Consider the following 26,001-nt stretch of genomic DNA (forward strand, 5'->3'; position numbering starts at 1 on the left):
TCCGGTAATCACTGTCAGAAACTGACCATTCATTTTTCTACTTTTGCTACCTACCGCTAGATGGCTGTTGTGTTTGTCGTTGGTTTGTCTTCACGTGTACTCTTTGTTCCGGCACAGTTTTTGATCTATATATAACCAAATATTTCTGGAATGATTTGTTAATTGGCCAGTTTATAGTTTTCGTCTTATATTAAAATGTATAGTATATTTTAAACTACTCATTGTTCTTAAATATTGTGTGCTTTTGTGTTATATATATCGTAAACGACTTCGTTGGTTAGTCCTGTTCCGCCCTGTGACCCCCTCTTATTCATCGAGGAATCCGACGAGAAGTGGAGGATTGGAATAGTGTGTAGATTGAGTGTGTAGTAAGAGGGGCGTAGTTGTTAAGGGTATTTTTTACAAACCGTAAGTCTCAAATTGATGTATCTTTTAATTAGAATAGAATTGGAAGGCTAAGATTTGCATACATATTGTTTCTCGGGCAAAGAATTGTGGAAATACGGTGTGACGCATTGAAGGTGTGCCATCCCGTAAATCGCCATTTTGCCGAGTTTACCGGTGGTGTGTCCGATGTTTGCGTAATTTTAATAAGCGACTTCCACTCTCAAATTTTATTATCTAATTATGTATGTGTGCTTCTCGTAAGCGAGAATGTTGTCAGTGAATATGCACGCGTTATCAAATAAGCACCGAGACTTCACGTGATTCGTTTTCTTCGACCTTCACTTGTTTAAAGACGATTACTAAGAGCATTTAATGAGTGTGGCATTTGAAATTTACTAATGGCAGTGAAGTAAAGTTTTTTAAAATTTTCTTTGCTGTAAGTATATTCACAGCATCACGTAAGTCTGAAAGTGGAAAAATGACATTCAGTAGCATGTTTCTGCGTTGTAAGATTTCAGGCTGTTGTGTGGTTTGGGATGGAGGGAGGGAAGGAGGTAGACTATTCCGACGCTCGTATAAAATTAAAGAATCTGCCCATGGTCATTTTTGTCCAACTTATCAACTGATAACAGCTCTGTGAAATTTATCTACTATCGGCTACTACAGGTTTTAGTGGAATAAAGAGAAATCGGTATCTACAATGGAAAATTTGCTCTTGTCAGCTAATGGAATTCCTTTTTGCATATTTAACTGCTCAGTATCAAACAGCTGAGGAATTGTCACTGTTCAACAGAAATTCCGTTTTTAAGTGGTTTTAGGACAGCAACAGGGAGTTACGTCCCACTGCCTGTACACTGTAGTAAAAGTTGTCATTTGGTGAGTGGGGGTGGGGGTGAGAGTGATTAATTCTTCTTAATGATTGTAAAGTTGTGAAATAGTTACCCAGACAGAAGTACTTAGCATTTTTGTAAGTTTCTGTTTGTGAAGGATACTTCATTTTAGATGGTATCAAATAAGTTAAGGTTGACCTTTATTTGTAATAGTATTCCCTAATGGTGTAACAAAATTGTGTATACTGTTTTGGGAACTCTGGATGTGTGACAGGTTTGTCACCTGTTTCACTTGGGGCAAGTGGGTTGCCCATGATAAGTCAGTTTGATAGTGCCAGGTTAGTGAAAGTGTTTGGCAAGTTATCTGCCTTTGAGTAATTTTGTGTGTGGTTTTATTGTTTAGTCTGCCGGTTTGTTTTGAGGAAACACAAATTTTCAAGTAGCTGCTGCAGAGATTGATGTGCACTAGTAAGATTTGACAATTTGCCAATGAAATTTGCATGAGATTTAGTTGTGGAATATCTAGCACAGGAGTTTAACACTTGTCACTAACTTTGATTTAGGGTGTCAGCTTGTAATAATTACTGAAAAGATTAGGAATTGCCTCAAAGTTAAATCTTGAAGTATATGGGATAGAGGTAAGTTTCAGAATGTGGGGTAGGTGCATTAGTCTGGCTGTAAATACTTGGTAATTTTTTTAAAGTATTTCTTCAATGGAGAAATGATTTTTACTTTAAGTTAAAAACTGTTGCTATAATCTAAAAACTGATTTGTGTAATCCCTTAATAGAGATAAAAGCTAGAGTAATCTTCTAAAACTGGCACGCAATATAGTAGCTATAAAATGTTGCTGTATGTAAAATTATAAATCTGTTTGAATGTATGCTGGAGTTGTCAGTGAACTTAGTTCACTTACTGCTTCCAATGAATATAGAATGTGGTACATGGTTATCGTGTGTGTGTGTGTGTGTGTGTGTGTGTGTGTGTGTGTGTGTGTGTCAAAACTAGTTTGCTTGTGTCCACACCTTCTCCCTGGTCAATAAGTTTATAATATAAATAATATTGGCCTGTGGGACAGGTGAGCTTGGCTTTAGTGACATTCATAAATGCTATTGGCAAATAAATGTATTTTGACAGTTGTTAATGTCATGAGTGTGTGCATGTGTTTACACTGCAAGGTATTGGTGGGGCCATTGAGTGGCTTACTCAGTTGTGTATTATTAGACTGAAATTTTCGAGTCTCGTGTGTGATTTCTTTCTGGTCAATCCTGGTCCATCTGTTAATCAGACTGCATGTCTACCCTGATAGCTGAGTGGTCAGCACCACAATGTCGTGCTAAGGGCCTGGGTTAGATTCCCGGCTGCGTCGGAGATTTTCTCCACTCAGGGATTGGGTGTTATCTCATCCTCATTGGCACATAAGTCGCCGAAGGGGCGTCAAGACTTGCACCAGGTGAACGATCTACCTGGCGGGAGGCCCTAGCCACATGAAATGTCATTTCTTCTGACTGCATGATATCTAGGCGTATTTGTGTATGTGGGAATAAGATGCTAAGTTTCCAATTGACCATTTCTGAGTTAAGTGCTTAAGAAAGTTCATTTTGTGCAATGCTCTTGGGCAATCTCAAACATAACTGTACCATGATGTGCTTTTCTCAGGATCATCATTAGATTAGGATACTCCTCATGTATTGACTGTTCAGTTTTTTCAGTGGTAACAGAAAAGATTTTTTCCTCGTTCCTCTACTTCTCACCATTTAGGGCTAGGGACCTGTTCTGGCTTCAGTTCCCTCTCAAAATTTTCTATTGTGACCCACTTTCCTCTGAATTTGTATTGTGAAGTAATCTTTCATTCTTTATTCCATTTGTTCCAGATGTCCTTTCTACTTTTTTGTTCTATCGTTTACTGCAACAAATACTCAATTATTTTCTGGTGTTTCCATTAGGAATACTGTTCAGCTTAATCAAACCGTTGGCCACTCAGAATTTTTCAGTTGTCTGAACATCGCTAAAATGTTGGCTATTTCTAACCTAGGCTTTCTAGGCGCTTCAGTCCGGGACGATGTGACTGTTACGGTCACAGGTTCGAATTCTGCCTCGGGCATGGATGTGTGTGATGTCCTTAGGATAGTTAGGAAAAGTAGTCTAGAGGACTGACAACCTCAGATGTTAAGTCCCATAGTGCTCAGAGCCATGTTTAGAACAGGTACTGCAGTCACCGTATAACAGAATATTTGTTTCTTTGTGTATTTTAATGTTGTGTATAGTCACATAGGCTGTTTGATATCCACAGTCTTTCCTTGGTAATTTAGCTTCCTAGGTAATTGATCTTCTAACTGCTGATTTTGGGTAGATTTGGCAATTAAGAAGTGATTGGTTGTGGTTATGCACTCAGTTAACGGTGAAGTAGGGGTGGGGGAGGAGGAGGAGGAGGATCACGGAAAACATTGTGTACTAGCTAAGTATAGAGACTAGATTTGTACCTCAGCTCATTTTGATTAGCAGACTGCTTAAAGTTAAACCATTGTTGTCTGAGAATGGCCAGTATTTTATTTTTTTTTTAAGGGTGAAACTTATGCAGTTTGGAGAATTCCTGAAGTTTTGTAAAACAGATCCTTTGTGGGACTAAGACCTTTCTGCAAGTCACAAAGGCCCCAGTGTAACCCTTGGTGTAAACAAAGGGAAAATTAGTGGAAACAAATACTTCGTAACAGTGGACGGTTAGCATTAGTTTCAGGTAGAATTGTTCATTTGTAAAATTTAAGTTGGCTGAACATCTGCAGAAGTACTTAATCATAATGGTAACATTGGAAGTAGTGTGGTGGCATTAGCCATTGCTGGTACTGCTTAACCCTGAACTTTTGAGGTGTTAAAAAAATATTTTTTATGGGTGTAATGCTATTATGAAATATATTATGTTGTAACGTTTCACAAACTCCAGACTTCCAGGGGGGAGTGAGTACATAACATTTTGAATAGGAATCCATCTCGGGGAAACAGTAAATGACGGTACAGTGTGTAAATTATAGGTGCCAACATGTAAATTTATGAATATACAAGGTGATTCTGTGATGCTAGACTTTCTAGGATAGGCAAGGATACATGTATCAATTTGAGGTAAGAAACAAGTCGAAAATTCCAAGAGAAAGCAGTCCTAATCCCTCTGATAGTGGGAATGTAGACTGGTACTGTTGTTGCAAAGATTGTGTGGTAAGAGGTAGTAGTAAGGAAGATAAGAGTAGTAGTCCAGTAAACATCAGTTTTAAAATGCATGCAGTTCACCTTTGCTACTTGAAAACCCATCTCTACTAGAGTGCCCATAATTCTGAAGGTATGCATTTGAGCCCATGTGTAAGAGATTTTTTTACTGTTTCGTAGTACCACCTCCGAAAGTTGCCCATATTGTAGTATAACCAACAGCAGAACCAGTAAGCGTATTTTACTAGCTAGTTTCTGGTATAGGGACCCTTATCTCAAATTGATGCATTTATCCTCCTCCATCATTCTACACAGTTCGCTACATCACAGAATCACCATGTGTATACATAACATTTATAAGTGCCGCACCTATAACTTTCACACTATGTAGTGTTATTGGATGAAGTTTCTGTACATTGTTACTATTCAAAACATTATGTACCAACTCCTCTCTACAAGGCCTACAAGTTTGTAGTGGGAATTTCTGAACACCCTTTATGGATGTGTAGCTCTTTAAAGCGAAAACTATTAATTTTTTAAAAGTCATCAGCCTTGGACTTCCATTAAACATACTTAAACTTTGTAATTTGTGTGGGTAGGAGGTAAAACCATATATTTCACAATAGTTTTTTTGTGGGAAGAAGTCTTGGTGCTGGGAGCACAGTGCTTATCTCGTACCACACGTGAGCACTAGTCAACTGAGAAGTCATTAACTTGTCTCTAATCGAGTAACATTTTTCACTATAAAATTATTCTTCACTAGCTGAGCTGCTAAATTCAGTGTTAAATGCAGGAACATCAGTCATTCTTTATTGGAAGCACTGTCTTAATGATCTAATACAGGATAGACTGAGTGTGTGATTAGATTAGCCAAAGATGCACACAAGAAAGATACCTAGTAGCAACCACCTCGACCAAGACATGACAGCCAGGCTACAAATGTATGACTGTATAGTCTTTAGTGGAAGAGAATGTATTTGGCACTGAAAAAATGTGAAGCTTTAGTTTTTCGAAGGCCTATTCTTGTCAGAGTATACCCAGCTCAGGATATTAAGTTTGACAAAATAATAAAAATGAGAACAGTTTATGTAAAGGGCTTAAAGTGTAGTGATCGAAATTGCAGTGACCAGTTGCACACAAAGGAACATCAGTTTCTGATGAGTTACTGTCCAGTAAAGAATTTTTTCCTGTGATAAGATCGTGCAGCCATCATAGTCTTGTATGATGGATGAATACTGTAACTTTGCATTACATAACTACAGTTGCTAGTTTGCAATCCTCAGAAATGCTGTTTTGTATGAACAAGTGGTAAATCTGTTAATGTGTGTTAAAGAAAGCTATAGTTGCCTAAGTTGTAATGAGTAGGTTAATGTCTTGGAATGCGACATTGCAGCAGAAAATAATTCTGCTTGGAATTGGATTTCCAAACTTCAGCTACATGTGCATTGTATTACTGGATTGACATACCCGCATATTGTTCTGTGTTTAAGGTAAAGTGAAGGCTGTTTGAACACTAGTGCTACACTGGGCATGATTTTAATTGAATTGGTACACTCCTAAGAGCTTGAACTAACCCACCCAGTTAAAAGAGGTACTAAGTTTAATGTGAATCCAAAACATTCCAACTCTGTTGTTAAACAGACATTACCAGAGATGAAAGGAGTGATGAGTGACACCACCTGTGAAAGGTGACATCTTAGTCCTGTCATGTGATAATTGAGCTTTATTGTATGGCTTTGACAGCTCATGTGGGAGATAACCAAGGCAGCATGATCATCACATTGTTCGCTAATTCAATTCACAAAAATTTCAAACAAATTAATGCACATTTTGTGCCATTGTGATTTTCTATAATTTGTCTGGTCCACTGTGGATTTGAAATGGACAGCATGTATAAGATGGGCATGTATGATCTTTTTTATTTTAGCAGTGGCAGCTTGTTTTGTGAAGTTTCCAGTAGCTTACTTTCTACATCAAATTAAATCTTCCACACTTGCCATTTTGGGATAAAAATGTTTTAGTAGTCCTTGAGAGAAACAGTGGTTCTCTGTGAAGACTTGCAGTTCCTATTGCTGTTCTGTAACTGTTGTCAACTAAAACTGTGTGCTGGCAGTAACCAGTTCCTTTGTACTTAAAGAAGTGACATTAAATTTATACATATGTAGGTACAGCCACTGTAAATGCAGTACTTAAGCTGCAAAACATCTCACATTCATCCTCAACACAAAGGAGAGGATTTGGGTAACATTTGTGATAAGTAGGTAACAGGCAGCTGATATTACTTTCAGAATTAAATTCTTCAGAACAATCCATTCTTATTCATTGTGCTCTTGTTCAGTTTGAATAATGGAATATAATTTTGCTGTTTTGAAAAATGGAACAGAAGTAGTATTTTGTGATGTAATCATAAAGTATGGCTTGTGAAGTTCATTGGACAAATTCTTTATTATTCCCTTAAGTTGGAATAAAGTCCAGAGGCTGAGTTTCCTGTGATCAAGTTTCAAACTTTGATGCTGAAGATTTCACAGAATTGTTTTGGTTAGAATATATGAAACAATTCAGAGTATCTATTTCATTTTAGTTTTTGCACCAAATGTTACATATGTATCTCTGTGGTTACATACCATTATTAGGCTACTCTTGAAACAATTGGCAAGTTGCCATTGTACTTTCACCTGTTAGGATAAAAATAACTATAGAATTAGTGTTACCTGATAATTTTACTTTGGTTGACATGACCTACACAAGAATCCTATCTGACAGATCTAAATTTTTGTACCACATCCCTGAATTCCAGTAAATGCTGGTGTGGTTCCTATAATAAAACAATCTGCAAATATTGTCCTTCTTTGTAAAACTAGATCATTATATTTTGGAGGCTGTACAAAAGTAGTGGTCCATTAAGATATAGTTCCAAGAATCTTAGAAGTCTCACTTACAACAAACTTTATTAAATATTTGAAAATGCAGTCAACATTGTGCAAATGTCGAGACAAGGCTATCATACAGATAAGTATCTTACAGTCCACAATTAATGTGGTCAGCAAAATTTCACTGTTCCAATATATACTTAGCATTAGCAAAAAATCACTTGACCCAAAAACCTGCCTGGGGAGGGGAAGTGTACTATGCTCTAGCCTGGCCTGTAAATTGTTATACCATGACATTGAGTACATTTGAAGAAGTAGTAAAGGAATAATACTACTAATGAACGCTAATGGGGTAGCTTCCATTACTCACAGGAGAGGGAATCTCATAATTTTTCTATTAGCTATTATCTGTGTGTGTGTGTGTGTGTGTGTGTGTGTGTGTGTGACGCAAAAAATTTTTTTTTGCGTCGATTGGGCTCTGCAGGTCAATGAGGAGTGTATAATGTTGCATTTTTGTGTAGCGCGCTGATAATTGCGTAAGTTGGCAGTATTGATCGGCGCGTAGATGGGAGGGGCGCTCTGGTCGGTGGAGCCGCCTGGCGGGAGTGCGCAACGCGACGGGCGCGCCCGATCGATCCGGCGCAGTTCACGCGTAGGGCGAGAGCTCCCGGGCAGCGGCGCTCAGCTCTTCAGTAGTGTTCTACGCCACTCGGTGTCGCGACGAGTTCCAGGCTAGGCTGCAAGACCGGGTGGACAAATGTAGGCTGTTGTGTTGTGTGAACGGTCGTTGATTACTTAGTGGATCCAAGTGCCTGTGATATCCAGTATTAAGACTTTCTCGCAGCGTCATTGCGAATTTTCGTTCAGTAAGTCATTTCAGAACATGCTTTGAAAGAGAGATTTTCGAATGATGGTACCGCGTTGTCTGTCTACTATTGCACACTATGCGTTTGTAGTGCGGTTGTCGTTTAGCTGAACTGCATGTTTGGAACAAAATGCTTGTAGCTTAAGACACCGTAGCCATCCTGCTCTGGTTTCAGCTAATGCATTACTTTCTATCCAGCAGTCCGATAAACCCACCCTACACAAATGTCTGTGGACAAAGAGGAGTTGGTTCAGCGAGCGAAGCTTGCCGAGCAGGCCGAGCGGTACGATGACATGGCCGCTGCGATGAAGGCCGTTACGGAGACAGGCGTCGAGCTCTCCAACGAGGAAAGGAACCTTCTATCGGTCGCCTACAAGAATGTTGTGGGTGCCCGGCGTTCGTCATGGCGAGTTATATCGTCAATTGAACAGAAGACGGAAGGTTCAGAAAGGAAGCAGCAGATGGCAAAGGAGTACAGAGAAAAGGTCGAGAAGGAATTGAGAGAAATCTGCTACGACGTTCTCGTAAGTACAGCCTTTCATTTACTTATCCATACTATTTTGAAACTTTACAGTCCTGTCTTACGTTGCGCTTGTGATAGGATAGCTTAATGCTGCAGCTAAAAATGCTCTCGTGCCGTTTGAGGATCTAAAAGTTATGAAATACTGATTCAGCTTGACGTAATTGTCATCAAAAAGGTAAGTTAAGCGTGACTGTTCGTTAATGATAAAAGATTTGCAAGGGAATTAAGTTAAAGTATTGGGAAAGCTTTAACGATTTTTGTCTGATAATGGTCTGAAGAAAACAACCCAGAGAATTGTTCCCATAACTTGATGCATTTCCTCCGTAGGTTTCGCGTGCGGTTCCTTATTTGTCTCGGCGCGTGTCGGTCGCACGTTGCGGATGACGTAAGCGGCGATGGCGAAACAGGGTGAGGTATTCAGGCTGCGTCACTTGTTTCCTCTGGTTCCTTCACTTGTATCAACAGTGACGCCATGGGCGGTAAAGGAATTTCTACAGCGTCCGTGCCGCGACAAATGCCCCTAGAGGTTCTTAAAATGGAGAATTTCGTGTGTCGAAAATACAGCCTGTTGGTGGCGCAGAGGCAGTAGTTTACCTTCTTGATTTTTTGTTGGGTAAAACATTTCGTCCTTAGATGCATAGAAATGTGGCTGACTTCTAGTATGTTTCAAACTCTTTATCTTCTGGTGGGAATCTTTAATTGTAGAAATGGTTTCTATGTCTAAAAGATCAGAAATTATGCGCACTTGAAATTTTAGACCTTCTAACCTGGCCCACGCTTCTTAGCTAAGAGTCAGTGCACGGTACGTCTCTGACGAGTCTTTGGCAGTGTGAGGCACTCTCCAGGATTAGATGTACTCTGACGTCATCATCTGGGAATAAGCTCCGACCGGGAGAGGTTGCTGTGAGCTTGGCTCTGCTTCAGCTTTTTCTTTTCACTAGCTTCGGTAAAATATCTGAGGCAAATGGGCTAAACACTTCCTTTCCTTACGTCAACTAAATTAAATACGGAGCTTGCGAAGAGTCCAGCTTAGATTGTCCCCGTCACTTCACCATCATTTTCGTTTCTTTGTGGAAAATTTAGTTTTACAGGGCAGTTCAGAGTGTTTTCCGACCAATTTTGCGAATGAAGAGAAATGCTTTCGAAAATTGCAGTTTTGATAGTGCAACAATGTGAAAACGCAATGCCGATAGTGGTGAGGTAGACAACATAGATTCGTATTGCTATAGTTAAATCTTTATTCCGTCGGTACTGTCTGGAGGAACCTAATTCAGTGTTCAGTTGCATGAAGTTACGTCTAGGCAGGAGCTAGGTATATTGTACTAACCGCTCAAAGGGTTTTGGCGAGTACTTACGTTTAATGGGCGTTGTCAGTGTTTGGGCAAACGATCGTTAAAATTATTGGTCCGTAGTCATGAAATTCCTGAAATTTGGGATGGTTTCATCGTCGCGGCCATGAGTACTTACTTGTTTCGCTTCACCCATATCAGTGACGTAATAAGCTTGCAGTTAGATCTGTCGTTACGGGCTTGAAGCAAATAAGCCTACAGAGCAGACAGACAATAGATTACGAAGAACATTTTGTGCTTGATACGGTATGCAAAGTTCACGGTCGACGCGGCCGATGTTGGATTTGCTAAGTATTAGCAAAAAATGTGTGCGTCGGTTAACTGCAGAAAGACTGGCAATCTGTCACGAAGCAGTGACAGATTTGCTCGCGTGATCATGGTTAGTTAACTATTTTTGTGCGCCGCGGAAGTATCTTACCTAATCTGAAATAATTTATCCTTTTCCGGTGGTAGTGCCTATCAAAACTTATTTGCATGTCTGAATCGCTCTACGAACCGCCACAGCATTTCGCGCTGGTATAGCCATTGTTAAAACTTACAGGATTTACCTACACGCTTTGGGTGCGCCGCTTCACCTGTCTTTATTGAATGCTTGAATAACGTGAAGACTGAGTGCTGACTTTGTCCTAAGGTAGAAGAGTACAATCTCGATAAAACTTAAAAGGTACAAATATGGCTACCATCCAAATAACATTGGGAGAATGTCTTGCAAAAAATTTTGCTTGCTTATACGTTTGGGAAAAGTCACTGCACGGACTGGTCGTACGTAACCTTTAAGTGGTACTTCAACGTAGGTGAAACCTCTCCATCCCCAGGTGAACATTGTCTTAGACGGTGAACGCCAAAATTTTATAAATTTACGATCTACAGTTTTGGGGAAATATTTCATATTCGAACTTCGCCAATCTGATGTTGGATTTTGTTCGTCACATAAGACTGCCTTTGACAGTAAAGTGCATAACTAGTGGTTATGTATATTGGCTGCTTTCGTTGAGGTGTGATGTAAATTGCCACCTATTATCTAACCCGAAAAATTATAACGCATACATGTACGAATACGCAGTATAAATTTTGTTCCAGTCAACCTGCCTCAATATTCTTGGTTGCAAATGGGCAGTGATAGAACGGTCTATCCAGAACCGGCTTGTTCAAATGACGCTAAAGACGATCCGCATCGGTGAGGTGTGGGGGGGGGGGGGGGGTGTTCGCTGTATCCCAGACCGTGATCACCAGATTGCGTTAATTTCCCATTTTCGGCTTGCCTTTCATCAGAAATCAGTGAAGACTTGAGCATTAGAGAACAAGCACTTAGTACAATGGGTAGCTCATATCTGTAAGATTTCCGAACTTACAGGTGCCATCCGTACAGATTATTTACGGGTAAGTACATGGTAAAATGAATTTTACGGAGATGGCAAATGACTCTTGATATGACATGACGTAAAGAGTGATTTAACTTGCGTCAGCTTAAGTGTTCATTCATTAGCAGCGTGCTGCTGACAAGAGTGATTTGTGAGCACAACGCACGTTTTCGTCAATCTTAAACAGATACGTTTATCGATCTTTGAAGAAATACCTGGTACCATGCAGCACTTGGGTACTGTTTTAGGCTTTTTCTTAATATCTAGAACTAGGTTTTGTGTTCTATTGAAAAAGCAATTTGGCTGTTAATCACGCCCTCGAAATGCGTGCATTGACCTGTTTACTACGCATTAGTTGTATGCTGTTAAGGCAACATCATCTCGTAAGTTTCGGCCTTAGTGTCACTGTGTGCCTTACTTTTGAAACATCGTGCAGAATTAACGGAATTGACGACAGGTGGAAATTAATTCCGAAATTTTATAAAGTAAAAGCGCACTGGTTTTAGACTGGACTGAATATAGCGTAAACTAACCTGTTGTTAAATTTGACTTGCAAAACAAATTTTAAAATCGTAAAACATTCTAAATATTCTTCTGGGACTTTCAACCCGGAGGGTTCAAGGACGCGACGACAGGGCCAATCCGTGAACACGAAAGGCATGTGTAGTAGACGGTATCGGAAGTATGTCAGATGCGTGTTAAGTTAACGCAGAAACGTGAGGTAACGACGCTGTGACAGGGTGTGCCGCGTGCAGTGGGCTGTCGCTGAGTCACCAGCACTGTTGCCAGGTGCCACCTGGGCGACAGCCGGCGCTGCATTCCGTTGTGCCGTAGCCATACCAGCTGTGACTCGCGTACCGCAACAAGCAGTCTCAGCTCATTCATTCAGCCCTATTAAATTGGTGTATCTATTTTGATGGTCCTACCAACGGCGGATGAAGTCGGCGCAACAGATCGCCCAGCAGTCGTGCGCATTGTCAATAGATGACAAATTTACATCCCTGTTCAGTGCAATGATTTACTTAATTTAGGTAATACTTAATTTTGCGTCGTTACGTTGGAGTGTGTAGGGCATAAAATTGCACCAATTTTACTTGTATTAAGTTCGTACAATTCAGTTAGCTCACTAGCTTCTGGTGGTGTAAGCTTTACTTCTACCTCATGAGTGTTTGTATTTCATCCATAGGAAAGATTCTAGTAACACTGCCTGTGCTTACTGCCCAGAACAGACTTTTAAACTTATTTCTTTTACAGGGCCTGTTAGATAAGTACCTTATTCCAAAAGCAAGTAATGCTGAAAGCAAAGTATTTTACCTGAAGATGAAGGGAGATTATTACAGGTACCTTGCAGAAGTTGCCACAGGAGAAAACAGGAATAGTAAGTAATACTTTCTTGAGGAATATGAAAGACATATAATTATTGGAGCAGTAGTTAAGGCACATTTATAAAATTTTATATTTTGGAGTCTTTCGTGGTCCTTTTATGGTTAATTGATGAATGTGACAATTGATTTCTGCAAAGTTTAGTCTTCACAATTTTCTGTAGTGATGTTAGTTTACAAGACTGGAATACAAGGTGAACAGACAAGATGCATTATCACAGTTCATGATTTCATTTGTAAACATGTTTAAGAGTTCTGTCACTGCATGTTGAGGATTTTTAACTTTCATATAGTGTTAAAAAAAATCTGCACCAGCTTTGAGTTGGACTATTAGGTAGTAATAGAGGGACATATTTGTAAGGGAACAAAATTAAAATTTAGGCACCACGTGCTTTTCTTTGAAAACATTTTAAGCATATGCAATTTGTACAGTTCTTGGAAAGTCACCTGTATAGCTAAGGTAAAGTTCTGAGGAAACTGTTTCATAAGCCTATTTTCATTTTGCTCCAATCATTTCTCAACATTACTTTAAGCAAATGTCATAGTTTCATCAGTTAATATATGCTTTTTCATTGTACTTCTGTAATGTCTTAACTTCTCCCAGATAACTGAGCATTACCACCTGCATGGTAGCCACAGTGAATAAGACTTAAAACTGGACAAGTTTTTGTCACATACTTGTCACCATTTTTACAAATTTTCTTTCCAACAGAACCAAGAGGTTTTGATGACTTTCACATAGGTCAGAAATTGTGACATAACAAATTAAAAATTCTTTTAAATTTGATATGGAATACTTCCCTTTGATAAGTGGAAAACTATTTCTTGCAGCTGTTGTGGATGACTCTCAAAAGGCATACCAGGATGCCTTTGAAATCAGCAAGGCCAAAATGCAGCCTACCCATCCAATCAGGCTGGGGCTGGCACTCAACTTTTCCGTGTTTTACTATGAAATCTTAAATTCGCCAGACAAAGCGTGTCAGTTGGCGAAACAGGTTGGTTTCTTTGACTTCAGGTGACGGACTTTCTTCTAGGTTGAAGGCAGTGCTGATGGCAGACTGGTTGCTTAGTTTCATGTTACAAAACTACTTAAATGTGTGAGAAAAGTTAATAAAATTGCTGGGCGACACAGTTCAGGGAAAATAAACTGCATCTAATCGCACATTTAAGTAAGTTTAATTTCCCGTGTGGTATCTTCGAAAAGTAATGGTCAAATGTTTTCTTTTGCCTTTTTATTAGCGGTAGTGGATGATTCGCAGAAAGCGTATCAAGAAGCATTTGATATTGCAAAGTCAAAAATGCAGCCAACCCATCCAATACGTTTGGGCTTGGCACTAAATTTCTCCGTATTCTATTATGAAATTATCAATTCTCCAGCGAGAGCGTGTCATCTTGCAAAACAGGTAGGCCCAAGATTGGGTTACGGAGGTTCCCGTTTGTGTTGAAAGAAGAGTTGCTGATACCTCTTAACTAATGTAATCAGCATGCCCTATCAGGACTCCAATGCTAACATATTGTGTGTTATGCAATAATTGTCTGGCCCTTCCATGATTTGCATGTTATCTGAATTACTCCTTGAGTTGTGGAGTTTACTAAAATGTATTTGATAGTGGAATGAAAATATAATGGATGTTAGTGAACAAAATATTGTGTAGACAAAACCTTAGAGTAGCAAACCAGTCTGCACAGCAGTGTTGCACTAATGTTTTGAAACGATTTATATAAAATTACTGGTGTTACATTGTCTAATATTACAAACTTTCTATAGTTCAATAACAAATAATTTTTTATATAGTGTAATTGGATAGATAAACTGCTCTAGTGGTGGCAAGAAACGCAAATACAGGTTTTGCATTAGTAAAACCTTTTTCTGCTGTTGCTGCTTGATGATTAGTTAATCTATACAGTTGCCTTATAAATGTAAAGTTTTCACTAATATGTCCTGTTTAATATTTACCTTCATCAAAAATAGTTATGCTGCTTCGTGTAGTCAACTAAATACTAACAGTTTTCAACAATTTGCAAGGATTATTCCATTCTAAATACAAAGCAGTAAAACAGTGATCTGTGTAAATGACAACCTTGTTGTGATCCAAATACATTGTAGCAATGTTCTGTTAAATGTTGGATGTGTAATAGCCTTCTGACCATTACAGTATCTCATACTATTTCTTCATGAAATTGTTTGTTAAAGATTCAGAGCATAGTTTTACATATCTCTTGAATTAACAATTAAATTTTGCACCATAATGGCCTTACTACAACTGTGGTTTTAAGGTTTAGGAATGGTGCACATAAAAATAGTGGAATCAACAGCCTTCTTTAATACTGAAATGAGGGTTCGCTTTTCACTTACAGTTTAAATGCTGATCATGTTAAATGTACAAGAACTTTTAAGTAGTTTTACTAATAACAATCTTCTTAACAGGCATTCGACGATGCCATAGCTGAACTGGATACGCTAAACGAAGACAGCTACAAAGACTCTACCCTCATAATGCAGCTGCTGAGGGACAACCTCACTCTGTGGACCTCGGACACGCAAGGGGATGGGGATGAACCTCAAGAAGGGGGTGATAACTGATCTGGCCCTCCGCGAGAACCGTCAAATCCCTGTTCCAAGTAACTGTATTGAAATCCTTCCTATCTTCGTACCTGCTTCCATTCCAGTCCTTCCCAAATCCTGATCCTTTACCCTTCGATTTTGGTCAAATCGGTATATTATTATTATAAGGAAACATTCACACATCTACACGTGCAAACACAGTCTTCAGTCTACAAAGAAAAGGTTCGTTCACCTTTACAAGAATTTTGAACAAGCCTTTCAGTATGTGGCTTCCCTCTGTTTCTGAAAGAAATGCTAGTGCAGCATGCGAATGGTTTTAAGAAATCTACCTGAGTTGTGTTCCTAGCTGAACATGACATCAGAGCATAGTATCTTGCAGTAATAAAATTTTGGTTTCTCATAGGCTACATTATGTATGTTTGGAGTTGTGTTTTTGAAATATTTATTGTGGAAAAGTGCAGAAGATTAAATTTGCTGCAAGGACACTTAACATTGATGTAGAAAAGTGCATATTAGTTGTGGAAACTGATTTCATTCCAGAAGCAAAGTAACCCACAAAAATACTGTAAGAGTGCAGTTGTAATTTGTATGTAATTTTTGTCTTGTCAGATTTGTCATGGCATTTTTTCTCTTTCTCATGCTGTGGAGAGACTCACAATGTTTTATTATTGCATTGAAACAATCCATTTAACAAGCCAAATTACTGAAAACTCAATGTGCGAAATAAAAATCATAAAATAAAATTGCAGCCTATTATTTATACTAGAATGTAAGGTATAAACTACATCACTTTTTATAAAATGCCTTTTTAAAAAATAGCCATCTGTTCATAAAATTAAAAACGTTAAGTTACAATAAAAATTAAATTTATCTGCCAATATCAGTTTTGTCACTTTTTTAAATTGTTTATATTTAATTTGTTCATGTGAGAACTTAAATAAAACGGAGGTGTTAACAAGTTATTGCCTTCATTTCAGTTTAGAAAAGATGTTACATTAATCTTGACCAACAGTTTTGAATGATAGTTTGCCATTGGAATTCATAGTTTGGCTTCAGATTGCTACTTTACTGCCTGCCCTCTTCATGAAATTTTAATTTAAAAGTAGTTTTTGCAGTAAATTGCTTACTATCTACATGGACAACATTTGAAAACAGGAGTGTGAATGGATAGCTTAAATATTTGATTATGCAACACTTAGAAAGTTTGCTTAAATACATGTAATTGTAAGAGACAATGCACCATAACATTGCTGGTTGTAATGCTTGTTTCTCCTCCTGTTGAAGTGTGTGCATTCCCTGGAAAGTAGGAGAGAAGTGACTAAGACCTGTTAGCCTTGTGCAGATTTTTTTTGGTGGGCTGCTTTAAAAACATGGCACTTGGATTTTATTTTTTAATATGCTGAATGTGCCTTTTAACTCCAGGGCCTAAAAGGTTGTTAGTTCTCATGTTTGAGTTAAGCCTACAGTGCTGCAGGAAAATACAGCTATTATGGAAAGTGAATATAGGCTCAGATAAGTGAGGTACAAAATTGAGAAATAAGTTGCTGAGAAAGTTAACATATACTGTGACATTTTGCTTCCTATTTTTGCACAATGTAGATTTCATATTGCTTGTGTAAGTCATCTTGATGTGGATGTGTTCCCATTCTGAAGTCTTTGTTCCCATATATAAACATGTTTCATATGTTTTCAAAATTGCCCTACCTCCACCCAATTTTGCTTCAGTGTAACATATTGCTATGCATAGTAAATTGATGTTTATACTTCATAAATTAATACATTTCAAAGAGGTGGTGTTTGTAAATAAAAGTATAAAATTTAAAGAAGGTCCTTTTCTTATGAGAAACCTGTTCACCTGTAGTCTCCAGTTATTGGTACCAGGCAATCTGGGAAAAATGATAGTTTGACATTAAAAATGAAGTGTAAAATGTTTCACACTTGTAGATATGGTGTAAGTTAACACTAAGTTCATTATAAAAGGTAGAAAGTTGAATTGGAACACTTTCATAAATTTACTGCTGCAGTTTTCTGTGGAAGAGTGTAATGGTGTTCAGAGTACTCTCATACACATTCTTTGGAAACCTAGTGACCTCAGTGGAAAGTGTCCTTGTACAGTGGTCCTACGTAAGTACATAAATTACCAGAACTTTACAGGATGCATTAGTCTAATTATTTGTACAGGAAACTGGTATTTGGGTTTATGGAGTTTCTTACATGAAAAACATTGTTTGGAATTGACTGAGCCTTTTCAGAATTTTGCATGAATGTTAGGTCACTTGTCTGGGAACCCCAGTTACTAATTTAGTGTTTGCACTGGTAAATGTGAGCAGGATATTAATAATTTGTCAGTGGAACTTTAATATCAGTAAACTTATGAAACTTCTGCTCCTGTTAGATCTCGGACCAATATTTGCTATTATACATGTTACTCATTTCAACAGTGGGATGTTAAGTAATTGCACTGAAATTTGGACATGTCACTCCATTCACAATGCCTTTACATCGAGCACTGTTGGGCAGGGGGAAGAAGTGTTAACAGAAATTTAGTTTTGAGGCTGAATTTACATCTTCCTTGTGAATAAGATCATTGTTTCCATCTTTCAGCTGCCAGGATATCCAGTATCAGTTGACTTTGTTACTGAACATAATTTTGAAGTTTCTTTTCTGAAAGAAACAAGGGAATATGTAAATAATTATGTGAAGTAAAAACTGAACAGATAAATTTCAAACGTGAAGATATTGAATTTTTCATGAAATTGCTTTTCGCAACTTTCTTGAAAGTCTGGCTCTTCAGTAGCCCTTCGTTGTGGAAGACATTTACTGGGTTTAAATTCTGTGCTTAAGTCTTATAAAATCTCCCAAGAGAAGTTCTTACTAATTTCATTTCTGAAGATGAAATATTCTATGCATTAACACTACACTGAAAACTTTTGCCACTCACTAACATTTTTACTCTGAATGGGTTGAATCAGTTTTGCTAAGATGGTAGCAGCAGAACTTGAATCACAAAGTTGCACACTTATGATAATGAATGACACTGGACCTCCAGATGATTATCAAAAGGGCTAACGTTTGGGTGGTATTGTCGATAGGATGGTCTTCTTTGGCAGGCATTTTTTCATGTTTGGGCTAAGCTATGGCCAGTTCAGAGCACACAATACTGCTGATAGCATGTGATGTAATGGAAAACTAGGTTTTTCAGCATTTAAAGTGGAATTGTTTCTATGTTAAACTTGGAAAATCAGCTGCTGAGCTGTTGCAAGATGGTGCTCTTTAACATTGGCTTGTGATGTTTTAATGTGCAGTGATCTTTCTATGTATTTAGAGTTCATCTAAATACATGGTGAGGCAGTGACAAGACTAAAAAATGGCAAAAATTGGACATGTAAACAAACTGGTGAAATTGCCAATAGTGTGTATAATCTCCAATGGATGTTATTTCTTTGTGTGTTTATCATCTTCGGTTGATGGTTTTTGTGGGAAAACTTTAGACCTTAAGGTAAACTGGAAGAAAGGTGACCATCCTGCACCTGGCTTTTTTTTACATGACCTCTTGTTACGCTAACAGGGGCTGCAAAATTTCTCATCTGAATATGTATCATAGTACTACTGTATGTGGTGTTATGACAGTTGGAGTAAAACTACAAAAAATGAAGTAACTTGTATAGATGGCATGCTTGGGTGCCTCTTCACATTGTTATGTTATGAGGTGGTTGTCATTCAAACTTCCTAGGCTACTATATTAATATTGTGACCTTTTATTTTGAAAGTCCATTCTTCTAAAATAAGGTATCACTTAAAGATAATGTTATGCTAAATCACAAGTTATGTGATCTTACTTGTTCTGAAATGTCTTGTGGAAGGGTCACACAAAATTGTACCAACAGCTGTTTGTTGTGTGTGGCTGACAGGTAATGCATCATATGTTAGTGTACAGGTGGTACCATAATGTGTACATGCTGCTGTGAATGGGGAACATTGAAACACATTGGTCAGTAGATGTTAACCATGTTTGGATTATTTAACAAATGACTGCACAAGGCTGCCTGTGGAGAAAAGTAGAGGTTCACACCTGATGCTGTGTACCAATTATCTGCCACATCCTCCACTATGTTTAGCATAGTATTACATATTGCACATTAAATTTTCACAGAAGAGCTGGTGAACAGGAAATTGGGTACCATAACTATCATCATTTTGGACTTGTTTTTTTTTTTTTTTGCAGCTGTACAATCCATCTGAGGATACGATGTATTAGGGTGGAGCAAGTGGCTGCTGGTGACCTTGTCATAAACATGTTACATATGTACCCCTCTAGAGAATGACTGTATATTCTTTTCTAAATGGGAGACTTCCCATGGTACAGAACCATAGACTGCTTCCAAGTCTTCTAAAACATTGCATACTGCAGTTGTGCAGAATGACACTGTATTGCTTCTTGCAGTGTCCTTTGTAAAAAGTAATACTGTGTGCATCGTTATGTAGAATAATTTATCTGGCCTACCACATGTCCTGTCTTGACCACTTGCAACAGTCGTACATAGGCCATGCCCCATAGCGCATAATTGAAACGGTTTGTATGTTACGGGAAAGAATTTGATACAGGAAGGAAAACTGTGATGGTAGGATGACAGCGGACAATGCAGAACATTTCAACCATTTCCTGTTAACTTCCAGCAAAATGTTAGTTAGCAGATTTTTCGAATGTACTTTCAATAGTGGCTCATCTAAGATGACTAACCAGTGCTTCTGCTGTAGTTAATAATTCATTGCACAGCTTTTTGTGGCTGAAAATGAGGCATATTGCCAAAAAAGATGTATTTGATCCTTTGTCACCCATGACTACAGGAATTATTGCTGACATTTAATTTAAATGCACTTTAGTAATAGTGAGTTAATGTTCTGTATGATGAGTGTGTAATAAGTAATCAATCAGATTCTTTTCTGAAAGTAAGTTGGTTTTATTCATGATTGCAATACACCATATTACACACTCTTGGATACAAAGCATTACTTTCCAACACAATCTCTGTTCAGTGCGACAGCCTTACACCACCTTACAGGGAGGAACTATATGCCGACTTGGTACCACACAACTTATCGAAGTCTGAGCCAATGTCTTGCTGCAACAATAAGCTCTCCCTCATCCCCATACTGCTTCCTGTGGAGTGCTGCCTTCATTGGGCCAAACATACAAATTAGAAAGTGTGAGACCAGGACTATAGGATGGATGAGAAATAACAGCCCAGCTGTTGAGCTGCTCTCGGATGTGTTGACTTGTGTGAGGCCTTAGGGAAGGAGAAGTTTGTATTTCTGTGGCAATAAACATGCTGAAGTTTTTTCTTCAATTTCCTGAGGCTAGCACAATGCACTTCAGAGTTGAACATTGCACCATGAGGCAGGACATTAAACAAACACTTCAAAGCCCCAGAGGACATTGCTGTAACTATATCAGTTGAGGGTGTGACTTTGAACTTTTTCTTCTGAGGAGCAGTGGTGTGGTGGTGGTGGTTGGTTTGTGGAGCACTCAAATATACGGTCATCAGCACCTGTATCAATCCCAATTTTTACACAATCCATTTTCTTTTCACAATCCAATCTAGTCACAAATGATGAAGTAAGGACAACACAAACACCCAGTCCCAGGGCAGAGAAAAATCTCCAACCCGGCTGGGAATTGAATCCAGGACCTCGTGATCCAGTGGCAGCAATGCTAGTCCCTAGACCATGAGCTGTGTGTGGATGGTGCCACTCCATGTATTACACCATTTTGTTTCCAGTTCTGTGATGAACCCATGTTAAATTGCCTGTGACGATGCTTGACAAACAATTCTCATGATCAGCCTTGTAACGTGCAAGCAGTCCTGCAGAGATGGTCCTTTCTCGTTCTTTATAGTCTTCTGTTAGTGGGAACCCAGTGGGCACACACTGGTGTATGAATGCCAGCACTACCAACAGAGATGTCCAGTTGATCAGTGAGATGTTTGATAGTGATCTGTCAGCCACCTTGACTGTGTCCACATGTTCCAACATTGCAGGAGTGTGTGGTACCAGCCGGCACACAGGAGACTGGACAGGTTTGCATGACCTTGTGATGGTGACAGACACTTTGCCCAATGACTCCCCATGCTTTTGTTTGCTGCCAGGTCTCCACAGGCATTCTGCAAGTACCTATCAATATCTGCAAAGCTCTTGTTTTCCACCAAAAGAAATTCAGTTTTAGCTCTCTACTTGAAGTGCAACTCTGTTACAGACACCCTTTTGAGGACTACTTACTATGTTGCCACCTATTGGACCTTTGTGAAACTAAAGAGGCTGAAGCCAGGAATATCCCATGTTGCCCCACAACAAATACATTTTTTCAGAGAGAAATTAGCTGAGAAAAAAAATATGTTGCTTGCTTACTGAACGCCTCTCATATATTGCAGTGTATTTCTGTGACACGAACTTCTATAAGAGATACGGAAAATGTTCACATGTGAAGCTGCATGATGGTTAATACACCATCCTAAACTGAAGTGATGAAGACAATTGCTAGGGTTGTGGGGTATACTGTATTTAGCAGTATGTGCTCTCAGATCTACTGCTGAACTTTCCACCTCCTGTCAAAGCTAATGGTAGTGATCAGACAGCCCTACATTCCTCCCACTGCAATGTGCTAGATTGTAATTTCAGTAGCTGACAATGTGGAGTATCTGGTTTGTATGCCTGTCTTTTTCTCAGAGTTTTCCCATTTAACATGAGGGATTAAAAAATTGAAATTAAATTTGGAAAGTAACTGTTTACAGACATAATGCTGCTATATACCGTACACCAGACCATAGGGATGGGGATTGGTCTCATTTGAAATTGTCAAGAAAATAACTGAATTCTTAAGTCTCATGTCCAGTGGTCTTATGACCAGGTATGCAAATCAAGTACTGTTTCTGTTTAAACTACTCAGGATCATACTTGTTGGGTTAGAACAAGTGTGGAATAGCCACTGTGGCTTTGAGCATCTTTAATTCCTGTGTTAAAAGCAAATAAAAATGATACGAAGCCACTTCCAGAAGTATGAGGGGTAAAATATCAACAGTAGATGTACCGAAACTAATTTATTCAACTAGACTGTTTCTGAAGAGTGCAAAGAAGAAACAAGTCGTTCTTGATGGTAGCTGATGTGATACTATGTACACCAAAGTTTTGTATACCTACCTTTACAAACAAATCAATTTCGAATTTTCAGTGCCCTCTCTACGTTGAAACTGTGACAATAATTAATACGTAATCTTCATTGAATGCTGTTTTGTTGGCATTAGAATTTGATCACAGGAACCGTTAAAAGGTATTAAGAAATCTCGAGTGTCAGAATATGTGGACTTCTAATAATGCTGCTTTGTTTTGTTGTATTTTATGCACTGCAATTTTTCTAATTATTTGTAAGAAAAATATACTGTACTTTGACAACAATCTTTGGCACATGTTCTTGTTAATGTAGTGGCTTGTCCTTTTAAACAAATCCTAAGCCAAGATATCTAGGTGCCTGAATATACTGAGTCCATATTTTACACTTAGTTTAAGTGGGTGTAGAGCAGAGGTAGGTAAGTAAAGAAGTATAAACCTAAGTCTACTACAAAGAAACTATCTAATTTTATATCATATAAAGGGGTGACAAAATGTGGAAAGTCGACACATTTCCATGACTGAATATGCTGCAGAAAACCCATTGGCATTCAAAAGACTGGAATGCATAAATACAGGTCCTGTATGATTTTTAAGGGATACTTGCATCATTCTGCCTGCTAGTGGTAAGTTCAAGAGACAATTATGGATGTTGATAAGGGGTCATGAGCCCTTCTCTCCATAGTAGACCACAAAGGCTCAACAATACACTCCTGGAAATGGAAAAAAGAACACATTGACACCGGTGTGTCAGACCCACCATACTTGCTCCGGACACTGCGAGAGGGCTGTACAAGCAATGATCACACGCACGGCACAGCGGACACACCAGGAACCGCGGTGTTGGCCGTCGAATGGCGCTAGCTGCGCAGCATTTGTGCACCGCCGCCGTCAGTGTCAGCCAGTTTGACGTGGCATACGGAGCTCCATCGCAGTCTTTAACACTGGTAGCATGCCGCGACAGCGTGGACGTGAACCGTATGTGCAGTTGACGGACTTTGAGCGAGGGCGTATAGTGGGCATGCGGGAGGCCGGGTGGACGTACCGCCGAATTGCTCAACACGTGGGGCGTGAGGTCTCCACAGTACATCGATGTTGTCGCCAGTGGTCGGCGGAAGGTGCACGTGCCCGTCGACCTGGGACCGGACCGCAGCGACGCACGGATGCACGCCAAGACCGTAGGATCCTACGCAGTGCCGTAGGGGACCGCACCGCCACTTCCCAGCAAATTAGGGACACCGTTGCTCCTGGGGTATCGGCGAGGACCATTCGCAACCGTCTCCATGAAGCTGGGCTACGGTCCCGCACACCGTTAGGCCGTCTTCCGCTCACGCCCCAACATCGTGCAGCCCGCCTCCAGTGGTGTCGCGACAGGCGTGAATGGAGGGACGAATGGAGACGTGTCGTCGTCAGCGATGAGAGTCGCTTCTGCCTTGGTGCCAATGATGGTCGTATGTGTGTTTGGCGCCGTGCAGGTGAGCGCCACAATCAGGACTGCATACGACCGAGGCACACAGGGCCAACACCCGGCATTATGGTGTGGGGAGCGATCTCCTACACTGGCCGTACACCACTGGTGATCGTCGAGGGGACACTGAATAGTGCACGGTACATCCAAACCGTCATCGAACCCATCGTTCTACCATTCCTAGACCGGCAAGGGAACTTGCTGTTCCAACAGGACAATGCACGTCCGCATGTATCCCGTGCCACCCAACGTGCTCTAGAAGGTGTAAGTCAATTACCCTGGCCAGCAAGATCTCCGGATCTGTCCCCCCATTGAGCATGTTTGGGACTAGATGAAGCGTCGTCTCACGCGGTCTGCACGTCCAGCACGAACGCTGGTCCAACTGAGGCGCCAGGTGGAAATGGCATGGCAAGCCGTTCCACAGGACTACATCCAGCATCTCTACGATCGTCTCCATGGGAGAATAGCAGCCTGCATTGCTGCGAAAGGTGGATATACACTGTACTAGTGCCGACATTGTGCATGCTCTGTTGCCTGTGTCTATGTGCCTGTGGTTCTGTCAGTGTGATCATGTGATGTATCTGACCCCAGGAATGTGTCAATAAAGTTTCCCCTTCCTGGGACAATGAATTCACGGTGTTCTTATTTCAATTTCCAGGAGTGTATTTGAGATGTGATGGCCCAGGGAGATGCAACAATTCTTCATTGTGCTCATAAAAACCAGTCCTGGACGATGTGAGCTGTTTGAACAGGCCCTGTCGTTTTGGAACAAAGCATTACCACTGGAGGACGAACACTGTACCATTGGATGGTCACATCATCACTGACTAATGCTATCTTGCAGAGTAACCATTGGGCCCTTGGAATACCATGATATGGCTGTCCAAACCTTCACGGAACACCACTGAGTGAGGTGGCACAGTGGGTCGCAGACTGGACCGGCATTCGAGAGGATGTTGGTTCAAACCCGCGTCAGGCCATTCTGGTTTAAATTTTCTGTGATTTCCAAAAATCGCTTTAATCAAATGCCAGGATGGTCCCCTCGAAAGGGCAAGGCTGGTTTCCTTTCTTATCGATCGTTTCCTAATCCGAGCTTGTGTTCTGTCAGTAATGACCCCGTCGTCGACAGGATGTTAAACACTAGTCTCTTCCTCTTCCTTCGCTGAACCCATGCCATGCGACGTAACCTCGGCGAAAAGTTGGAAATGTGGATAAGACTCGTCCTGCCATAGTCCAGGTTTTATGGCTTCGGTACTACGTTTTCCTGTTACGGACATTTGCTTCACTGATGAGTGGTTTTGAAATTCTAGTTTTCCCCGCTTATCGCGTTCCCTTTTGGTGCTGAGATGGTTCATGAGTGCGACATTCAGTTTTGCAGTGATTTGTTTTTCCGCTTTTCCAGTGTGCAGCATAAATCTTTGACACGGGGTCTCTTGAAATACCGAACATTTCGGCTCCCTTGGATACGGAAGCGTCCACCACATGAGTACCAACAACTTGCCCGCGTTCGAATTCACTTAGCTCCGACGTAATGCACTCAGTCAGAACTATGCGGAACACTTCTATGGCTGGTGCTTGCAAGGTACTGAGACACCGTACAGGTGTCGTTCGTGGCCAAATACAGCAGCGCCGTCAAGAGGGTTGGCTAGCATTTGCATTTATGTTCAAGCACGCATTTGTTCTATTTTTCCCAACCTCTATATAGGGTGTTTCAGGAAGCACTTTACAACTTTGAAAATTCATATAAATTAATTCATAGTACCTACAGAGATGAATTCGTAGGGAAATACTTGGAGTTTGGTGTCGCGTAGTTCGCTAGATCCGAATTGCACCGTAAGGAGCCCTAGCGGCAGTTGCGTTAAAGATGGCTGCCTTCACTGGACCCGAGCGTGCTAGCTGTGAGTTTTAGTTTGAAGAATCAAAGTCGGCGACAACAGTTTGGCGTAATTTCCGTACAAAGTACGCTAAAGATCCTCTTACAAGGGAACCTCCCGATCGCACACCCCTAAGATTTAGTTTTAAGTTGGCACAGTGGATAGGCC

The 26,001-nt window shown here is 40.0% G+C and overlaps 1 protein-coding gene across 5 annotated transcripts; it reads left to right on the forward strand.

Annotated features, from left to right (window-relative positions):
• Positions 1–253: 253 nt before the first annotated feature.
• Positions 254–17,156, forward strand: LOC126174382 (14-3-3 protein zeta). Of its 5 annotated transcripts, none has more exons than XM_049921033.1 (5): positions 254–408; positions 8,351–8,673; positions 12,637–12,760; positions 13,596–13,759; positions 15,193–17,156. In XM_049921033.1, exons 2-5 carry the CDS (start codon positions 8,374–8,376, stop codon positions 15,346–15,348), a joined length of 744 nt encoding a protein of 247 aa, XP_049776990.1. In that variant the 5' UTR covers positions 254–408; positions 8,351–8,373; the 3' UTR covers positions 15,349–17,156. The 5 variants fall into 5 exon arrangements, with proteins under 5 accessions (XP_049776990.1, XP_049776987.1, XP_049776988.1 ...); XM_049921030.1 differs by having other exon boundaries at positions 257–408; positions 8,348–8,673; XM_049921031.1 differs by lacking the exon at positions 13,596–13,759 and adding an exon at positions 14,004–14,167 and having other exon boundaries at positions 257–408; positions 8,348–8,673.
• Positions 17,157–26,001: the final 8,845 nt, after the last annotated feature.

The sequence above is a fragment of the Schistocerca cancellata genome, chromosome 1 (genome assembly GCF_023864275.1).
Source record: "Schistocerca cancellata isolate TAMUIC-IGC-003103 chromosome 1, iqSchCanc2.1, whole genome shotgun sequence".
Classification (NCBI taxonomy): Eukaryota; Metazoa; Arthropoda; class Insecta; order Orthoptera; family Acrididae; genus Schistocerca; species Schistocerca cancellata.

Excerpts from the sequence above, each read along its gene's own strand:
- LOC126174382 (XM_049921033.1), top strand. The coding sequence starts at position 8,374 with ATGTCTGTGGACAAAGAGGAGTTGGTTCAGCGAGCGAAGCTTGCCGAG. Across the intron at positions 12,761-13,595 it reads CACAGGAGAAAACAGGAATA|CTGTTGTGGATGACTCTCAA; the intron begins GTAAGTAATACT and ends TATTTCTTGCAG. Across the intron at positions 13,760-15,192 it reads CGTGTCAGTTGGCGAAACAG|GCATTCGACGATGCCATAGC; the intron begins GTTGGTTTCTTT and ends TCTTCTTAACAG.